Here is a 21459-nt window from a genome sequence, read left to right as displayed (position 1 = left end):
CTGTCGTTTACAAATAATGTCTTCAAATGACATCTCTGTATCTTGATACCAAAATATCAGTATTGTGACATGAAATAATGAATTCTGAGCAAAGACAGTGTTCATTTAAATCAACATGTTATTTTAAAGCATGTGATCAAATAAAGTGTACACAAAGTGTAACACACCCCTCGTGGTATGCAATGATACAGGTTTTGTAGGTTTCATTGAGCATTCCTCACGATCTTATGAGGAAAACAAACGAGATAGAGACAGATTAAATCAGTTAGCAGACATTTTGTCTTCAAGCACGTCTGATCACGAAAGAAAAGACAAACAGGACGGTGAACTTTCAGCTCTAAACAGTTTCCACTCATCACTGACATCTCTGTAAACAACATGGACGGTAAGCTACGATCAATTCTTTAAATGTATTTAAACTGTTCATTCTGAGCTTTGAAGACCAATTTACAGTGTGGAGATGGACACTTATCCATAAAGTGATCACGTCACACATGTTCTCTATAGAATTTAAGAGAAAAAAAGAAAATATTGAGCAAAAAGAGCGATTCAGAATAAACGTAAGGGTCACGACGAAGGGCAGTGGTCGTGCCTGGGACAAGTTTAGTAACCTGGTAACGCACCAGCAGGTAGAACTGGAAAATCACATTTTTATCCTGCGGCTGGTGCCGATGTCCGGAGTGCATGATGTGAAAATGGCTTTTAATGAAGTAACTACAGGAAGAAACCCCAGAAGTGACGGATTAAAATAAAACAGGAGCTTGATGGGAAATCATGTGTATGACTTCAGTGAATAGACAAGAATACAAAATCTTCTGCTGATTTTTAAACTTTCATTCATATTGACGTGAAGGGAGGGTGAGTGCTGCACGTCTCTGGAGCTGTTTAGGGCGTTGTCTTTGTCTTTCCAACAGACAAAGAACAAAATGTGTTTATGATGTATTTATAGATGGTTAATTCAATTAAAAAAAAATTATTTGTCCCCAGGTAGAAGTTACAGATTCAGCTTAAGAATAATAGGTCCCGAGTGAATACAAACAAGGGAGTGAGTTTGGTCCGTGGTCACATAACTTTGGTGATTTATTAGCTCTCTCTTCTTGTGGGGGACTGCTATGATTGGTGAAACTCGAAACGTCACTCACAGTATGTGCTCTGAATAAATGCACAAAAATGGAGCAAAGTGTGCGGTCTCCTTTTTTTTTAATTCTTTGAATACTGACCTTTGAGACAAGCACCTAAACTGGATGTGCCACTACAACACTACCACTTTCACTTGAAACTCTCGGGGCAAACTATTTTGATTTTTCACATTTGCAGAAATGTTGCGGTGAATAGACAACATTGAAAGGTTGCCTAGAATTCACAGGGATTGGTTGAATTTACATGAATTGGTGCGATTACAACATCGCCACATCCTGAAGGAACTGACTGTAAATATCTAAAATTTGGCAACTGCCGTTTTAGGCGCACTATCCCCAGTCTTTGGGTGGTGTAATTGCAGGTTAAATTTATCTCACATTCATCATATTTACATTAAGGAAAATTATATTGCAGCCTCATGTTGGTGCAAGATCACAGGCCTGTAAGCTACTGAAAAACTGTGATTCAACTATCAGCAACTGTTTCACCAAGCTCCTGACAAATGTAGTAATATTCATGTTAACGATGTGAGATTATTCCCTTTCAGATTCAAGGAGAATTGTTATCTTGGGAAAAACTGGATCTGGGAAAAGCAGCCTGGTGAACACCATGTTGGGAAGGAAGAAGTGTAAAATCAACCATACTCCCAAATCTGAAACAAGTAAATGCAAAGCGGTAACCAAATCTGTTCATGGAAAAAGCCTCACTTTGATCGACACTCCTGGTTTCTTTGACAACAACACATCAGAAGATGATCTGAAGCCTGAGTTAGTGAGGTGTATTGTTGAGTGCGCCCCTGGGCCTCATGCTTTTCTCATTGTGCTTAAAGTGGAGAAGTTCACAGAGCACGAACAGGAAGTCATTACCAAAATAAAAGAATACTTTTCTGAAGAAGCTTTTAAATTTGCAACAGTTGTCTTTACTCATGGTGATCAGCTCGAAGAAGGAAAGACAATTAAAGATTTTATCTGTGAGGATCAGAATCTGAGTAATCTGGTGAAGAAGTGTGGAGGCCGCTGCCATGTCATCGACAACAGATACTGGAAAGACAAACCAACAAATCCAGAGGAGGAATACAGAAGCAACCAGTTCCAGGTGAAGAAGATCCTTCAGTCAGTGGAGGAGACGATAAACAAGAACAAAGGTGGATGCTACACCAATAAGATGCTTCAGGAAGTGGAGAACAACATACAAGAGGAGATAGAAGTCATTAAAGAGTCATCACCAAACATGTCAGAGGAAGAGATCAGAGGGAAGGCAAAGCTTAATGTCTTTGAGAAGATTTTGATCCCTTTGACAGTAACAGCAACAGGTGTAGTGTTAGGAGCCCTCTTAGGTGTGCCAGTGATGGTTACAACAGTTGTTAAAACATTGAAACGTCTTAAAGAGGTGACAAAATCAGCAACAGGAATTTCAAAGTCAGCAAAAGGAGGTAAATCATCAGGAGTAGACATTGAAACAGCTTTAACAGCAGGAGCAGCAGGAGCAACAGGAGCAGTAACAGACCCAGTATCGACATCAATTCTTTCATTAGTGTCTGCTGCAATTCTTTCATTAGTGTCTGCTGTAGTGGGAGCAGTGATAGGAGGTGTGAGAGGATGTCTTGCAGCTACAGGAGCAGAAACACCACAGGAAGCAGCAAAGAAGGCAGCAGATGCAGTCAAAGAAGAAGCCAAATATATCTCAACCCCATTAGATGAGATGTAAATGAGATGAGAATTCAAACTGTACAAACAGTGAAAATAGAAAAAGTTAAATCTTCATGTAGAATGACTCTAGTCTCCTATCCAAAGTCATATAACAGAGCTTGTTATGAATGTGTAAATGTCCTCTGTAAGAAGTTCTGTATCTGTTCTGAATTGCCTTCACTGAGTTTCATGGGCTTACACAAAGATGTCTTTTTTCTTGAGTTGTTTGACAAAAATATCTTTAAAATGTTTTAAATCAGAGGAGTGTGTGTTGTTGATTGTATTTGAGATAAAAAAAAAAGTTTGTCAAAGATTTACAAAGAGTGAAACAGGACTAAGTAGAGGGTAAGCTAATCTCAGCATGCTAACAGCCTGCCGCTTATAATTCTAATGATATTTTAAAGGTGTTGTATTGACCATGTTCAGTCATTTGTCGTGTGTTGATTGATATAAATCATTATTTTGATCATTGTTGTGTATTTGGTGTCCATATAATCTTAAAGCTCCAGGGTCAGAGCTGCTGTTCAATGTCTAAATGTTATCTGGTGTTATTTTTTCATGAAGCAGATAAATGTCAAGATGTCATTATTATTGATGTGAACAGAATGATTTTCACTCACCTCTGAATCATTTGCATTCTGAACATATATATCAAATATAGCAAAAAAAAAAAATCAAACATCATTTAAAGAAATGTTTCTTTAAAACCTGCATCGAGGGAGGAGTCCGCTCACTCCAATGTTTGAACTTTGATCACAGTACACATTTTAAACACATGAGGTTTCATATTGGTCCTACAATATGAAGAATTTTATGAGACTGTTTATCCCTAAATATCTAGATTAAATCAAATGTACTATTTTTTTGGAACCCTCCTCCTAATAATTGGAGTATTTCTAATGTTTGCGGGTTTAGTGTTATTACTGGTACTTTTATAGAAGTACGTTACTGTAAGATCTTCAAGAAATCAAACTTGTCCAAGTGGGAAAGAACCAAAAATTACGTTTGACTGTTTACATTGTCATCCTATATAATCAACCTTCATATTACAATAAGATCCTTCATGTTGATTAGATGATGGATTACTGCGTCTGTAAATAGTTTTGCCTGAAGAACAGACATTTTAAAAACGAGGAAGTCATGTTTTTTTTTTGTTTCCTCAAAAATACCTGCCAACTCGGATTCACTGCACAAGAAGGGACAAAGCTGGCTCTATTTCTTTAGTCGGCTGAAGTCTTTTAACATCCGTAGGCCTCTTCTGTGATTCTTCTATCAGACTGTTATTAGCTCCATCATTGGGACTGAAAAGGAAACCCGTCAGCAGGTCACAGAGGCAAGAGGGATTTCAAATCTTCAAGACCATTCTGAGAAATCCTGCACGCCGCCTCCACACTTCCTGGACTTTATTCAACAGAGCACGTTCAGTCTGAAGTAAGCGTTACAGGAAGGCCTTTCTCTTAATCAGACTGTTTCATGGAGAATAACACACAATGGATACATGTACTCATATTATTGATAAACACATTTTAACAGTATTTCTAATGTTTTGATTTGATGTGCCTAAATGGTATTTGTTTGTTTCTTTGGTTTGTGTGGTGTCTTGACTTTGATGGCAGTTGCTGCTTTGACCGTGTCATTTCCTGTAAAGGATTAATAAAGTACCCATCTGTCATCCATCTATCTCTAAATGTTTTTATCCTCAAATGTGAATTTACCTGACGTGTCAAAAACAATACTCAAGTCCATTTAGCATTACTGTCGTTTACAAATAATGTCTTCAAATGACATCTCTGTATCTTGAAACCAAAATATCAGTATTGTGACGTGAAATAATGAATTCTGAGCAAAGACAGTGTTCATTTAAATCAACATTTTATTTTAAAGCATGTGATCAAATAAAGTGTACACAAAGTGTAACACACCCCTCGTGGTATGCAATGATACAGGTTTTGTAGGTTTCATTGAGCATTCCTCACGATCTTATGAGGAAAACAAACGAGATAGAGACAGATTAAATCAGTTAGCAGACATTTTGTCTTCAAGCACGTCTGATCACGAAAGAAAAGACAAACAGGACGGTGAACTTTCAGCTCTAAACAGTTTCCACTCATCACTGACATCTCTGTAAACAACATGGACGGTAAGCTACGATCAATTCTTTAAATGTATTTAAACTGTTCGCTCTGAGCTTTGAAGACCAGTTTACAGTGTGGAGATGGACACTTATCCATAAAGTGATCACGTCACACATGTTCTCTATAGAATTTAAGAGAAACAAAGTAAATATTGAGCAAAAAGAGCGATTCAGAATATACGTAAGGGTCACGACGAAGGGCAGTGGTCGTGCCTGGGACAAGTTTAGTAACCTGGTAACGCACCAGCAGGTAGAACTGGAAAATCACATTTTTATCCTGCGGCTGGTGCCGATGTCCGGAGTGCATGATGTGAAAATGGCTTTAATGAAGTAACTACAGGAAGAAACCCCAGAAGTGACGGATTAAAATAAAACAGGAGCTTGATGGGAAATCATGTGAATGACTTCAGTGAATAGACAAGAATACAAAATCTTCTGCTGATTTTTAAACATTCATTCATATTGACGTGAAGGGAGGGTGAGTGCTGCATGTCTCTGGAGCTGTTTAGGGCGTTGTCTTTGTCTTTCCAACAGACAAAGAACAAAATGTGTTTATGATGTATTTATAGATGGTTAATTCAATTAAAAAAAATGTATTTGTCCCCAGGTAGAAGTTACAGATTCAGCTTAAGAATAATAGGTCCAGAGTGAATACAAACAAGGAAGTGAGTTTGGTCCGTGAAAACTTTAGTGATTTATTAGCTCACAGTTTTTGTGGGGGACTGCTATGATTGGTGAAACTCGTGGGATGTGCTCTGAATAACTGCACAAAAAGGGAGCAAGTGTGCGGTCTCCTTTTTTTAAATTCTTTGAATACTGACCTTTGAGACAAGCACCTAAACTGGATGTGCGCGACTACCACTTTCACTTGAAAATCGCGGGGCAAATTATTCTGAGTTTTCACATTTGCAGAAATGTTGCGGTGAATAGACAACATTTCAAGGTTGTCTAGAATTCACAGGGATTGGTTGAATTTACATGAATTGGTGCGATTACAACATCGCCACATCCTGAAGGAACTGACTGTAAATATCTAAAATATGGCAACTGCCGTTTTAGGCGCACTATCCCCAGTCTTTGGGTGGTGTAATTGCAGGTTCAATTTATCTCACATTCATCATATTTACATTAAGGACAATTATATCGCAGCCTCATGTTGGTGCAAGATCACAGGCCTGTAAGCTACTGAAAAACTGTGATTCAACCATCAGCAACTGTTTCACCAAGCTCCTGAGAAATGTAGTAATATTCATGTTAATGATGTGAGATTATTCCCTTTCAGACTCAAGAAGAATTGTTATCTTGGGAAAAACTGGATATGGGAAAAGCAGCCTGGTGAACACCATGTTGGGAGAGAAGAAGTGTGAAGTCAGCCATAAATCCAAATCTGAAACAAGTGAATGCAAAGCGGTAACCGGATCTGTTCATGGAAAAAGCCTCACTTTGATCGACACTCCTGGTTTCTTTGACACAGACACATCAGAAGATGATCTGAAGCCTGAGTTAGTGAGGTGTGTTGTTGAGTGCGCCCCTGGGCCTCATGCTTTTCTCATTGTGCTTAAAGTGGAGAGGTTCACAGAGCAAGAACAGGAAGTCATTACCAAAATAAAAGAATGCTTTTCTGAAGAAGCTTTTAAATTTGCAACAGTTGTCTTTACTCATGGTGATCAGCTCGAAAAAGGAAAGACAATTCAAGATTTTATCTGTGAGGATCAGAATCTGAGTGATCTGGTGAAGAAGTGTGGAGGCCGCTGCCATGTCATCGACAACAAATACTGGAAAGACAAACCAACAAATCCAGAGGAGGAATACAGAAGCAACCAGTTCCAGGTGAAGAAGATCCTTCAGTCAGTGGAGGAGACGATAAACAACAACGCGGGTGGATGCTACACCAATGAGATGCTTCAAAAAGTGGAGAACAACATACAAGAGGAGATAGAAGTCATCAGAGAGTCATCACCAAACATGTCAGAGGAAGAGATCAGAGGGAAGGCAAAGCTTAATGTCTTTAAGAAGCTTTTGATCCTAATGACAGGAACAGCAGCAGGTGCAGTGTTAGGAGCCCTCTTAGGTGTGAAAGTGATGGTTATAGCAGTTGTTAAAACATTGAAAAATCTTAAAGAGGTGACAAAATCAGCAACAGGAATTTCAGCAGAAGGAGGTAAATCATCAGGAGTAGACGTTGAAACAGTTTTATCAGCAGGAGTAGTAGGAGCAGCAGGAGCAGCAACAGGCCCAGTATCAACATTAACTCTTTTATTAGGGTCTGTTGCAGTGGGAGCAGTGGCAGGAGGTGTGACAGGATGTCTTGCAGCTACAGAAGCAGAAACACCACAGGAAGCAGCAAAGAAGGCAGCAGATGCAGTCAAAGAAGAAGCCAAATATATCTCAAACACATTCGATGAGATATAAATGAGATGAGAGTTCAAACCAGACAAACAGTGAAAATAGAAAAAGTTAAATCTTCTTGTAGAATGACTCTAGTCTCCTATCTGAAGTCATATAATAGAGCTAGTTATGATTGTGTAAATGTCCTCTGTAAGAAGTTCTGTATCTGTTCTGAAGTGCCTTAACTGAGTTTCATGGGCTTACACAAAGATGTCTTTTTTCTTGAGTTGTTTGACAAAAATATCTTTAAAATGTTTTAAATCAGAGGAGTGTGTGTTGTTGATTGTATTTGAGATAAAAAAAAAAGTTTGTCAAAGATTTACAAAGAGTGAAACAGGACTAAGTAGAGGTTAAGCTAATCTCAGCATGCTAACAGCCTCACATTCATAATTCTAATGATATTTTAAAGGTGTTGTATTGACCATGTTCAGTCATTTGTAGTGTGTTGATTGATATAAATCTTTATTTTGATCATTGTTGTGTATTTAGTGTCCATATAATCTTAAAGCTCCAGGGTCAGAGCTGCTGTTCAATGTCTAAATGTTATCGGGTGTTATTTTTTCATGAAGCAGATCAATGTCAAGATGTCATTATTATTGATGTGAACAGAATGATTTTCATTGAACCTCTGAATCCTTTGTATTCTGAACATATATATCAAATAAAGCAATAAAAAAAATCAACACTGACGTCTTTCCTTATTTCCTTTTTTCATCAAAGAAACTCTGAAAGACAAATACATAAAACACCATGGATGTATTTGTTTTCTTGTAATATATAGGAGAAGAAAAGTATTCCAGTAGTTACACTTCAGACTGAGTATAAAAAGGGTGAACTTTTAAAAAACAAACTAATCAACAGTGTTCAAGGTCAAATATGTCAGATAGTGAATTAAACGATAAAATGACCTGATCAGACATGTTATGTTGAAGTACTGGTATGTCCTCCTTTAGATTCTGGTCCTGAATGGTCTGTTTTTGTTTTGATATGAGGAGAAGGTGGTTTTAAGTCGCACACAGGCGGCCATTTTGCCCCTCGCCTCCTGGGTTTAGCAAGGCCTGCTAAAAAGCCTCTGCGTATTTGTAATAATCTCCACAGGCTAAAATGTGATCAAACTAAGATAAATATTGGAGATGCTTTTAAAAGATGGATAAAGGTTAGAACACAGAAATGTTTTTTTAAAACCTGCATCGAGGGAGTAGACAGCTCGCTCCAATGTTTGAACTTTGATCACAGTACACATTTTAAACACAGGAGGTTTCATATTGGTCCTATAATATGAAGAATTTTATGAGACTGTTTATCCCTAAATATCTAGATTAAATCAAATTTACCATCTTTTGGAACCCTCCTCCTAATAATCAGAGTATTACTAATGTTTGCGGGTTTAGTGTTATTACTGGTACTTTTGTAGAAGTACGTTACTCTTTGATCTTCAAGAAATCAAACTCGTCCGAGTGGGAAAGAATCAAAAATGACGTTTGACCGTTTACTTCGTCATCCTATAAAATCAACCTTCATATTACAATAAGATCCTTCATGTTGGTTAGATGATGGATTACTGCTTCGGTAAATAGTTTTGTCTGAAGAACAGACATTTTAAAAACGATGAAGTCATGTTTTCACTTCTTTTTTTTTTCTTCACTTCACTGCACATGAAGGGACAAAGCTGGCTCTATTTCTTTAGTCGGCTGAAGTCTTTTAACATCCGTAGGCCTCTTCTGTGTTTCTTCTATCAGACTGTTATTAGCTCCATCATTGGGACTGAAAAGGAAACCCGTCAGCAGGTCACAGAGGCAAGAGGGATTTCAAATCTTCAAGACCATTCTGAGAAATCCTGCACGCCGCCTCCACACTTCCTGGACTTTATTCAACAGAGCACGTTCAGTCTGAAGTGAGCGTTACAGGAAGGCCTTTCTCTTAATCAGACTGTTTCATGGAGAATAACACACAATGGATACATGTACTCATATTAATTGATAAACACATTTTAACAGTATTTCTAATGTTTTGATTTGATGTGCCTAAATGGTATTTGTTTGTTTTTTGGGTTTGTGTGGTGTCTTGACTTTTATAACAGTTGCTGCTTTGACCGTGTCATTTCCTGCAAAGGATTAATAAAGTACCCATCTATCATCCATCTATCTCTAAATGTTTTTATCCTCAAATGTGAATTTACCTGACGTGTCAAAAACAATACTCAAGTCCATTTAGCATTACTGTCGTTTGCAAATAATGTCTTCAAATGACATCTCTGTATCTTGATACCAAAATATCAGTATTGTGACGTGAAATAATGAATTCTGAGCAAAGACAGTGTTCATTTAAATCAACATGTTATTTTAAAGCATGTGATCATATAAAGTGTACACAAAGCGAAACACACCCATCGTGGTATGCAATGATACAGGTTTTGTAGGTTTCATTGAGCAGTCCTAAAAATAATTGGATCATGCCCTTTGTTGCTCTCTCACGATCTTATGAGGAAAACAAACGAGTTAGAGAAATGTTGTCATGCACGTCTGATCACGAGAGAAAAGACGAACAGGACGGTGAACTTTCAGCTCTAAACAGTTTCCACTCATCACTGACATCTCTGTAAACAACATGGACGGTAAGCTACGATCAATTCTTTAAATGTATTTAAACTGTTCACTCTGAGCTTAGAGGACCAATTTACAGTGTGGAGATGGACACTCTCATGTCACACATGTTCTCTATAGAATTTATGAGAAAAAAAGAAAATATTAAGCAAAAAGAGCGATTCAGAATAAACGTAAGGGTCACGACGAAGGGCAGTGGTCGTGCCTGGGACAAGTTTAGTAACCTGGTAACGCACCAGCAGGTAGAACTGGAAAATCACATTTTTATCCTGCGGCTGGTGCCGATGTCCGGAGTGCATGATGTGAAAATGGCTTTAATGAAGTAACTACAGGAAGAAACCCCAGAAGTGACGGATTAAAATAAAACAGGAGCTTGATGGGAAATCATGTGAATGACTTCAGTGAATAGAAAAGAATACAAAATCTTCTGCTGATTTTTAAACTTTCATTCATATTGACGTGAAGGGAGGGTGAGTGCTGCACGTCTCTGGAGCTGTTTAGGGCGTTGTCTTTGTCTTTCCAACAGACAAAGAACAAAATGTGTTTATGATGTATTTATAGATGGTTAATTCAATTAAAAAAAACTGTATTTGTCCCCAGGTAGAAGTTACAGATTCAACTTAAGAATAATAGGTCCAGAGTGAATACAAACAAGGGAGTGAGTTTGGTCCGTGGTCACATAACTTTAGTGATTTATTAGCTCGCTGTTTTTGTGGGGGACTGCTATGATTGGTGAAACTCTCGGGATGTGCTCTGAATAAATGCACAAAAAGGGAGCAAGTGTGCTGTCTCCTTTTTTTTTTAATTCTTTGAATACTGACCTTTGAGACAAGCACCTAAACTGGATGTGCCACTACAACACTACCACTTTCACTTGAAACTCGCGGGGCAAACTATTTTGATTTTTCACATTTGCAGAAATGTTGCGGTAAATAGACAAAATTGCAAGGTTGCCTAGAATTCACAGGGATTGGTTGAATTTACATGTATTGGTGCAACATCGCCACATCCTGAAGGAACTGACTGTAAATATCTAAAATATGGCAACTGCCGTTTTAGGTGCACTATCCCCAGTCTTTGGGTGGTGTAATTGCAGGTTTAATTTATCGAACATTCATCATATTTATATTAAGGAAAATTATATCGCAGCCTCATGTTGGTGCAAAATACACCGTTTGTGAACACAGGCCTGTAAACTACTGAAAAACTGTGATTCAACCATCAGTAACTGTTTCACCAAGCTCCTGAGAAATGTAGTAATTTTCATGTTAATGATGTGACATGATTCCCTTTCAGACTCAAGGAGAATTGTTATCTTGGGAAAAACTGGATCTGGGAAAAGCAGCCTGGTGAACACCATGTTGGGAGAGAAGAAGTGTGAAATCGGCCATACTCCCAAATCTGAAACAAGTAAATGCAAAGCAGAAACCAAATCTGTTCATGGAAAAATTCTCACTTTGATCGACACTCCTGGTTTCTTTGACACCAACACATCAGAAGATGATCTGAAGTCTGAGATAGTGAGGTGTGTTGTTGAGTGCGCCCCTGGGCCTCATGCTTTTCTCATTGTGCTTAAAGTGGAGAAGTTCACAGAGCACGAACAGGAAGTCATTACCAAAATAAGAAAATGCTTTTCTGAAGAAGCTTTTAAATTTGCGACAGTTGTCTTTACTCATGGTGATCAGCTCGAAGAAGGAAAGACAATTCAAGATTTCATCTGTGAGGATCAGAATCTGAGTGATCTGGTGAAGAAGTGTGGAGGCCGCTGCCATGTCATCGACAACAAATATTGGAAAGACAAACCAACAAATCCAGAGGAGGAATACAGAAGCAACCAGTTCCAGATGAAGAAGATCCTTCAGTCAGTGGAGGAGACGATAAACAACAACAAGGGAGGACGCTACACCAATGAGATGCTTCAAAAAGTGGAGAACAAAATACAAGAGGAGAGAGAAGTCATCAGAGAGTCATCACCAAACATGTCAGAGAAAGAGATCAGAGAGAAGGCAAAGCTTAATGTCTTTGAGAAGCTTTTGATCCTAATGACAGGAACAGCAACAGGTACAGTGTTAGGAGCCCTCTTAGGTGTGAAAGGGATGGTTATAACAGTTGTTAAAATATTGAGAAATCTTAAAGGGGTGACAAAATCAGCAACAGGAATTTCAAAGTCAGCAGAAGGAGGTAAATCATCAGGAGTAGACGTTGAAACAGTTTTAACAGCAGGAGTAACAGGAGCACTAAAATGCCCAGTATCGACATTAACTGTTTTATTAGGGTCTGCTGCATTGGGAGCAGTGGCAGGAGGTGTGACAGGATATCAAGCAGCTACAGAAGCAGAAACACCACAGGAAGCAGCAAAGAAGGCAGCAGATGCAGTCAAAGAAGGAGCCACATATATCTCAAAAGCATTCGATGAGATGTAAATGAGATGAGAGTTCAAACCATACAAACAGTGAAAATAGAAAAAGTTTAATCTTCATGTAGAATGACTCTAGTCTCCTATCTGAAGTCAAATAATAGAGCTAGTTATGATTGTGTAAATGTCCTCTGTAAGAAGTTCTGTATCTGTTCTGAAGTGCCTTAACTGAGTTTCATGGGTTTACACAAAGATGTCTTTTTTCTTGATTTGTTTGACAAAAATATCTTTAAAATGTTTTAAATCAGAGGAGTGTGTGTTGTTGATTGTATTTGAGATTAAAAAAAGTTTTGAAAGATTTACAAAGAGTGAAACAGGACTAAGTAGGGGGTAAACTAATCTCAGCATGCTAACAGCCTCACATTCATAATTCTAATGATATTTTAAAGGTGTTGTATTGACCATGTTCAGTCATTTGTCGTGTGTTGATTGATATAAATCTTTATTTTGATCATTGTTGTGTATTTAGTGTCCATATAATCTTAAAGCTCCAGGGTCAGAGCTGCTGTTCAATGTCTGTTCAGATAAATGTCAAGATGTCATTATTATTGATGTGAACAGATTGATTTTCATTGAACCTCTGAATCATTTGTATTCTGAACATATATATCAAATAAAGCAATAAAAAAAATCAACACTTCTTTCCTTATTTCCTTTTTTCATCCAAGAAACTCTGAAAGACAAACATAAAACACCATGGATGTATTTGTTCTCTTGTAATATATAGGAGAAGAAAAGTATTCCAGTAGTTTCACTTCAGACTGAGTATAAAAAGGGTGAACTTTTAAAAAACAAACTAATCAACAGTGTTCAAGGTCAAATATGTCAGATAGTGAATTAAACGATAAAATGACCTGATTAGACATGCTATGTTGAAGTACTGGTATGTCCTCCTTTAGATTCTGGTCCTGAATGGTCTGTTTTTGTTTTGATATGAGAAGAAGGTAGTTTTAAGTCGCACACAGGCGGCCATTTTGCCCCTCGCCTCCTGGGTTTGGCAAGGCCTGCTAAAAAGCCTCTGCATGTTTGTAATAATCTCCACAGGCCAAAATGTGATCAAACTAAGATAAATATTGGAGATGCTTTTAAAAAAATGGAGAGAGGTTAGAACACAGAAATGTTGTTTTAAAACCTGAGTGCATTTGACTCGAGGGAGGAGTCAGCTCACTCCAATGTTTGAACTTGGATCACAGCACACATTTTAAACACAGGAGGTTTCATATTGGTCCTATAATATGAAGAATTTTATCAGATTGTTTATCCCTAAATATCTAGATTAAATCAAATTTACCAAACCTGTTCCATACTTATATATAAGGATTTTTTGTGCCTTAGTTGGACAGACTCAGAGAGCTGGGAATGACACGCGGGAAAAGGGCCAGAGGTTGGAATCGAGCCTGGTCCGCCCACTTGGACGATCACAGCCTCTTGTGCATGTAAGTGAGGGGGCGTGGCTTATGAGGGAGCACAGGTGCGGATGGAGCACTGAAGGAATGTTACAATTATAATCATGCTAGTCTCCAAAAAAATATCAACTCTGCCTTTCCAAGTGTAAACAGCAACCTCACAACAATGTGCATATGAATGATTAAGGATGCATGTTTGAGCTTTTCTCAGCCTATCAGCTCAAAGCTAACGGCTGTTCACCATGAGTGTGGTTCTGTTTCTGGGTACTGTTATGCTGCAATACTAGCAAATACCTGCTAGAGGGCAGTCTAAAACAAAGCTTTAAACAAGGAACGTTAATAAGCTCAATCACAAAAATGATAACATTCAGATAACCTAAGGAGAGAAAAACATATTTGTGAATAAATAATACAAGAAAAACAACAATAAAAGAAAACTCAAGTTTGAAATATGTTGTCGTAACCCTGAGATTAATCTGTTGTCCACTAAATGTTTGAACATAAATTGTGTTTTCTTTCCAATGTAAATTGAGTTAATTTTTAGTTTTGAATGTTTTGCTGTCACAGTGTGGGGCTCTCTGCTCTCTCCCTTGAATAACAGTGAATTCTACATTTGAACACATTTTCTATTTGTCCTGCCTCTGGAGATTTTAATATGAACACAATTCTGTGAAGTTTTGAATAAAACATGTCTAACACTGTTGTTATTCTCCTGTCTGAACACTTGATGGCAGTCTTGTATTTATAGTATTTAAAAAGGGAAACCCCCCCCCCCCCCCCCCCCCCCCCCACACTTTTCAAATCGAAGGTATAAAGAGTCTGACTAACGGAAAACACACCCAGGACTGTGGACTGCTGTGAAACCGTTTCTCAGCTTCTCTCTTTAAACAACATGGACGGTAAGTTTAGTTTTTCAGTTAAATGACTATTTTAGTGAGTAAAGTGTGTTTCTATAGCACCTTTCAAGAGCAGAAGTGTCCGAGCATAAAAACAAACAGAGATGATACAAACAGACATTCAAATGAAATTAAATACAGGCAGATCAAACAAAGGCAAGTCTTTAACTTATTTTGAAAAGTGTCCACAGAGGTCAAGGCTCTCAGAACTGTTCAAAATGTAGGAGCTACAACCTCAAAGATCCTGTGTCCTATGTGTTTTAGCCTCCTAGCAGACCCTGGTCACAGGACCTCAGGGACCTGCTGGTGTTTTCAGGCCTCAGCAGCTCAGTGACATAAACCGGAGCCTGACCATGCAAGGCCCCAAACACAAGAATAACAACTTTAAACTGAATTCTGAAACTGACAGGGATTCATGTTATATTTGGACCAAAGCACAGCACAGATGTTTCATTTAGACCACATGGGACTGTTTGAAAAGGTGAAAAGGGGGATGATATGTCTCTTTTAAAGTGATTATATGCTTGAGGCTAACACACACAATATAAGCTGATAGCAGTCAGGTTAGTCCCTCCCTGCGTGAAATGATGACGGCTCTTTTCTATTCCAAATGTGGTCTCCTTTGTTTCTCTTCACTTTTTTCCCTCTCCGTTGTTCTCTTAAACAGAAAAATATATCTTTTATATTTGTCCCTTCTCTCTTTATGAAAATATTAACAATTAAAATGTCATCTTATTTCTTTGCCACTTTGGGTGAGAATTCCGGTCCAATCAGAATAAATGATGTGACATTTTTCTCTTTCAGACTCAAGGAGAATCGTTATCTTGGGAAAAACTGGATCTGGGAAAAGCAGCCTGGTGAACACCATGTTGGGAAGGAAGAAGTGTGAAATCAGCCATAATTCCAAATCTGAAACAAGTGAATGCAAAGCAGTAACCGGATCTGTTCATGGAAAAATCCTCACTTTGATCGACTGTCCTGGTTTCTTTGATAGAGACAGATCAGAAGATGATCTGAAGTCTGAGATAGTGAGGTGTGTTGTTGAGTGCGCCCCTGGGCCTCATGCTTTTCTCATTGTGCTGAAAGTGGAGAGGTTCACAGAGCATGAACAGGAAGTCATTACCAAAATAAAAGAATACATTTCTGAAGAAGCTTTTAAATTTGCCTTTACTCAAGGTGATCAGCTCGAAAAAGGAAAGACAATTCAAGATTTCATCTGTGAGGATCAGAATCTGAGTGATCTGGTGAAGAAGTGTGGAGGCCGCTGCCATGTCATCGACAACCGATACTGGAAAGACAAACCAACAAATCCAGAGGAGGAATACAGAAGCAACCAGATCCAGATGAAGAAGATCCTTCAGTCAGTGGAGGAGACGATAAACAACAACAAGGGAGGATGCCACACCAATGAGATGCTTCAAGAAGTGGAGAACAAAATACAAAAGAAGATGGAAGTCATTAGAGAGTCATCACCAAACATGTCAGAGAAAGAGATCAGAGAGAAGGCAAAGCTTAATGTCTTTGAGTGGTTTTTTAAACTAGTGACAGGAAATGCAAAAGGAACATTAACAGTTGTAGTGTTAGGAGCCCTCTTAGGTGTGCCAGTGATGGATATAATAGTTGTTAAAATATTGAAAGATCATAATAAGGGTGCAAAATCAGCAACAGGAATTTCAAAGTCAGCAGAAGGAGGTAAATCATCAGGAGTAGACGTTGAAACAGTTTTAACAGCAGGAGCAGCACAAGCAGTAACAGACCCAGTATCGACATCAACTGTTTTATTAGGGTCTGCTACAGTGGGAGCAGTGACAGGAGGTGTGACAGGATATCAAGCAGCTACAGAAGCAGATGCAGTCAAAGAAGGAGCCAAATATATCTCAACCCCATTAGATGAGATGTAAATGAGATGAGAGTTCAAACTGTACAAACAGTGAAAATAGAAAACACAGAAATGTTTTTTTAAAACCTGAGTGCATTTGACTCGAGGGAGGAGTTCGCTCACTCCAATGTTTGAACTTTGATCACAGTACGCATTTTAAACACAAGAGGTTTCATATTGGTCCTATAATATGAAGAATTTTATGATCAAATCAAATTTACCATCTTTTGGAACCCTCCTCCTAATAATTGGAGTATTACTAATGTTTGCAGGTTTAGTGTTATTACTGGTACTTTTGTAGAAGTACGTTACTCTTTGATCTTCAAGAAATCAAACTCGTCCGAGTGGGAAAGAACCAATAATGACGTTTGATTGTTTACTTCGTCATCCTATATAATCAACCATCATATTACAATAAGATCCTTCATGTTGATTAGATGATGGATTACTGCGTTGGTAAATAGTTTTGTCTGAAGAACAGACATTTTAAAAACGAGGAAGTCATGTTTTTTTTTTTTTTCCTCAAAAATACCTGCCAACTCGGATTCACTGCACAAGAAGGGACAAAGCTGGCTCTATTTCTTTAGTCGGCTGAAGTCTTTTAACATCCGTAGGCCTCTTCTGTGTTTCTTCTATCAGACTGTTATTAGCTCCATCATTGGGACTGAAAAGGAAACCCGTCAGCAGGTCACAGAGGCAAGGGGGATTTCAAATCTTCAAGACCATTCTGAGAAATCCTGCACGCCGCCTCCACACTTCCTGGACTTTATTCAACAGAGGACATTCAGTCTGAAGTGAGCGTTACAGGAAGGCCTTTCTCTTAATCAGACTGTTTCATGGAGAATAACACACAATGGATACATGTACTCATATTAATTGATAAACACATTTTAACAGTATTTCTAATGTTTTGATTTGATGTGCCTAAATGGTATTTGTTTGTTTTTTGGGTTTGTGTGGTGTCTTGACTTTTATTACAGTTGCTGCTTTGACCGTGTCATTTCCTGTAAAGGATTAATAAAGTACCCATCTATCATCCATCTATCTCTAAATGTTTTTATCCTCAAATGTGAATTTACCTGACGTGTCAAAAACAATACTCAAGTCCATTTACCATTACTGTCGTTTACAAATAATGTCTTCAAATGACATCTCTGTATCTTGATACCAAAATATCAGTATTGTGACGTGAAATAATGAATTCTGAGCAAAGACAGTGTTCATTTAAATCAACATGTTATTTTAAAGCATGTGATCATATAAAGTGTACAAGAAGCGAAACACACCCATCGTGGTATGCAATGATACAGGTTTTGTAGGTGTCATTGAGCAGTCATAAAAATAATTGGATCATGCCCTTTGTTGGTCTCTCACGATCTTATGAGGAAAACAAACGACTTAGAGACAGATGAAATCAGTTAGCAGACATTTTGTCTTCAAGCACGTCTGATCACGAGAGAAAAGACGAACAGGACGGTGAACTTTCAGCTCTAAACAGTTTCCACTCATCACTGACATCTCTGTAAACAACATGGACGGTAAGCTACGATCAATTCTTTAAATGTATTTAAACTGTTCATTCTGAGCTAAGAAGACCAATTTACAGTGTGGAGATGGACACTCTCACGTCACACATGTTCTCTATAGAATTTATGAGAAAAAAAGAAAATATTAAGCAAAAAGAGCGATTCAGAATAAACGTAAGGGTCACGACGAAGGGCAGTGGTCGTGCCTGGGACAAGTTTAGTAACCTGGTAACGCACCAGCAGGTAGAACTGGAAAATCACATTTTTATCCTGCGGCTGGTGCCGATGTCCGGAGTGCATGATGTGAAAATGGCTTTTATTGAAGTATGCAACTACAGGAAGAAACCCCAGAAGTGACGGATTAAAATAAAACAGGAGCTTGATGGGAAATCATGTGAATGACTTCAGTGAATAGAAAAGAATACAAAATCTTCTGCTGATTTTTAAACTTTCATTCATATTGACGTGAAGGGAGGGTGAGTGCTGCACGTCTCTGGAGCTGTTTAGGGCGTTGTCTTTGTCTTTCCAACAGACAAAGAACAAAATGTGTTTATGATGTATTTATAGATGGTTAATTCAATTAAAAAAAACTGTATTTGTCCCCAGGTAGAAGTTACAGATTCAACTTAAGAATAATAGGTCCAGAGTGAATACAAACAAGGGAGTGAGTTTGGTCCGTGGTCACATAACTTTAGTGATTTATTAGCTCGCTGTTTTTGTGGGGGACTGCTATGATTGGTGAAACTCACGGGATGTGCTCTGAATAAATGCACAAAAAGGGAGCAAGTGTGCTGTCTCCTTTTTTTTTTAATTCTTTGAATACTGACCTTTGAGACAAGCACCTAAACTGGATGTGCCACTACAACACTACCACTTTCACTTGAAACTCGCGGGGCAAACTATTTAAATTTTTCACATTTGCAGAAATGTTGCGGTGAATAGACAACATTGCAAGGTTGCCTAGAATTCACAGGGATTGGTTGAATTTACATGAATTGGTGCGATTACAACATCGCCACATCCTGAAGGAACTGACTGTAAATATGTAAAATATGGCAACTGCCGTTTTAGGCGCACTATCCCCAGTCTTTGGGTGGTGTAATGCAGGTTTAATTTATCTCACATTCATCATATTTACATGAAGGAAAATTATATCGCAGCCTCATGTTGGTGCAAAATACACCGTTTGTGAACACAGGCCTGTAAACTACTGAAAAACTGTGATTCAACCATCAGCAACTGTTTCACCACGCTCCTGAGAAATGTAGTAATATTCATGTTAACGATGTGACATTATTCCCTTTCAGACTCAAGAAGAATTGTTTTCTTGGGAAAAACTGGATCTGGGAAAAGCAGCCTGGTGAACACCATGATGGGAGAGAAGAAGTGTGAAATCGGCCATAAATCCAAATCTGAAACAAGTGAATGCAAAGCAGTAACCGGATCTGTTCATGGAAAAAGCCTCACTTTGATTGACTGTCCTGGTTTCTTTGATACAGACAGATCAGAAGATGATATGAAGTCTGAGATAGTGAGGTGTGTTGTTGAGTGCGCCCCTGGGCCTCATGCTTTTCTCATTGTGCTGAAAGTGGAGAGGTTCACAGAGCATGAACAGGAAGTCATTACCAAAATAAAAGAATACTTTTCCGAAGAAGCTTTTAAATTTGCAACAGTTGTCTTTACTCATGGTGATCAGCTCGACGAAGGAAAGACAAGTCAAGATTTCATCTATGAGAATGAGAAACTGAGTAATCTGGTGAAGAAGTGTGGAGGCCGCTGCCATGTCATCGACAACAAATATTGGAAAGACAAACCAACAAATCCAGAGGAGGAATACAGAAGCAACCAGTTCCAGGTGAAGAAGATCCTTCAGTCAGTGGAGGAGACGATAAACAAGAACAAGGGAGGATGCTACACCAATGAGATGCTTCAAAAATTGGAGAACAAAATACAAAAGGAGATAGAAGTCATTAGAGAGTCATCACCAAACATGTCAGAGGAAGAGATCAGAGAGAAGGCAAAGCTTAATGTCTTTAAGAAGCTTTTCAACCTAATGACAGGAACAGTAACAGGTACAGTGTTAGGAGCCCTCTTAGGTGTGCCAGTGATGGTTACAACAGTTTCTAATATATTGAAAGGTCTTATAAATAAGACAGGATCAGCAATAGGAACTTTAAAGTCAGCAGAAGGAGGTAAATCATCAGGAGTAGACGTTAAAACAGTTTTATCAACAGGAGCAGCAACATGCCCAGTATCAACATTAGCTGTTTTATTAGGGTCTGTTGCAGTGGGAGCAGTGGCAGGAGGTGTGAAAGGATATCAAGCAGCTACAGAAGCAGAAACACCAGAGGAAGCAGCAAAGAAGGCAGCAGATTCAGTCAAAGAACGAGCCAAATATATCTCAACCCCAGAAGATGAGATGTAAATGAGATGAGAGTTCAAACTGTACAAACAGTGAAAATAGAAAAAGTTTAATCTTCATGTAGAATGACTCTAGTCTCCTATCTGAAGTCAAATAACAGAGCTCGTTATGATTGTGTAAATGTTCTCTGTAAGAAGTTCTGTATCTGTTCTGAAGTGCCTTCACTGAGTTTCATAGGTTTACACAAAGATGTCTTTTTTCTTGAGTTGTTTGACAAAAATATCTTTGAAATGTTTTAAATCAGAGGAGTGTGTGTTGTTGATTGTATTTGAGATTAAATAAAAAGTTTGTCAAAGATTTACAAAGAGTGAAACAGGACTAAGTAGGGGGTAAGCTAATCTCAGCATGCTAACAGCCTCACATTCATAATTCTAATGATATTTTAAAGGTGTTGTATTGACCATGTTCAGTCATTTGTAGTGTGTTGATTGATATAAATCTTTATTTTGATCATTGTTGTGTATTTATTGTCCATATAATCTTAAAGCTCCAGGGTCAGAGCTGCTGTTCAATGTCTAAATGTTATCGGGTGTTATTTTTTCATGAAGCAGATTAATGTCAAGATGTCATTATTATTGATGTGAACAGAATGATTTTCATTGAACCTCTGAATCCTTTGTATTCTGAACATATATATCAAATAAAGCAAGAAAAAAATCAACACTCATTTCTTTCCTTATTTCCTTTTTTCATCAAAGAAACTCTGAAAGACAAATACATAAAACACCATGGATGTATTTGTTTTCTTGTAATATATAGGAGAAGAAAAGTATTCCAGTAGTTTCACTTCAGACTGAGTATAAAAAGGGTGAACTTTTAAAAAACAAACTAATCAACAGTGTTCAAGGTCAAATATGTCAGATAGTGAATTAAACGATAAAATTACCCGATTAGACATGCTATGTTGAAGTACTGGTATGTCCTCCTTTAGATTCTGGTCCTGAATGGTCTGTTTTTGTTT

At 38.1% G+C, this 21459-nt stretch overlaps 5 protein-coding genes across 5 annotated transcripts; all 5 read left to right on the top strand.

The window, feature by feature from the left end:
• Nucleotides 1-378: 378 nt before the first annotated feature.
• On the top strand, nt 379-2847 carry LOC306841649 (GTPase IMAP family member 7-like; the record flags this gene model as incomplete). Its single annotated transcript, XM_079371596.1, has 3 exons — nt 379-385; nt 1688-2476; nt 2699-2847. The coding sequence occupies 3 exons, from the start codon at nt 379-381 to the stop codon at nt 2845-2847; spliced, it is 945 nt and encodes a 314-aa protein (XP_079227722.1).
• A 3440-nt stretch (nt 2848-6287) lies between these two features.
• LOC306841173 (GTPase IMAP family member 7-like) lies at nt 6288-7374 on the top strand (the record flags this gene model as incomplete). The annotated part of the gene is made up of 1 exon (XM_079370884.1): nt 6288-7374. The coding sequence occupies exon 1, from the start codon at nt 6307-6309 to the stop codon at nt 7372-7374; it is 1068 nt and encodes a 355-aa protein (XP_079227010.1). The 5' UTR covers nt 6288-6306.
• Nucleotides 7375-9907: 2533 nt separating this feature from the next.
• LOC306841494 (GTPase IMAP family member 7-like) lies at nt 9908-12544 on the top strand. The gene is made up of 2 exons (XM_079371434.1): nt 9908-9964; nt 11250-12544. The coding sequence occupies exons 1-2, from the start codon at nt 9958-9960 to the stop codon at nt 12374-12376; spliced, it is 1134 nt and encodes a 377-aa protein (XP_079227560.1). The 5' UTR covers nt 9908-9957; the 3' UTR covers nt 12377-12544.
• Nucleotides 12545-14638: 2094 nt separating this feature from the next.
• Nucleotides 14639-17348, top strand: LOC306841648 (GTPase IMAP family member 7-like; the record flags this gene model as incomplete). Its single annotated transcript, XM_079371595.1, has 3 exons — nt 14639-14674; nt 15476-16176; nt 17190-17348. The coding sequence occupies exons 1-3, from the start codon at nt 14668-14670 to the stop codon at nt 17346-17348; spliced, it is 867 nt and encodes a 288-aa protein (XP_079227721.1). The 5' UTR covers nt 14639-14667.
• A 2022-nt stretch (nt 17349-19370) lies between these two features.
• LOC306841647 (GTPase IMAP family member 7-like) lies at nt 19371-20501 on the top strand (the record flags this gene model as incomplete). Its single annotated transcript, XM_079371594.1, has 1 exon — nt 19371-20501. A coding segment is annotated over one exon (1131 nt), but the record flags the coding sequence as incomplete, so codon positions are not given.
• Nucleotides 20502-21459: the final 958 nt, after the last annotated feature.

This window comes from Symphodus melops (genome assembly GCF_947650265.1).
Source record: "Symphodus melops genome assembly, chromosome: 20".
NCBI classification, from domain to species: Eukaryota; Metazoa; Chordata; class Actinopteri; order Labriformes; family Labridae; genus Symphodus; species Symphodus melops.
The sequence above is the reverse complement of the archived record's forward strand: the minus strand, read 5'-3'. Positions and strand labels throughout refer to the sequence as shown.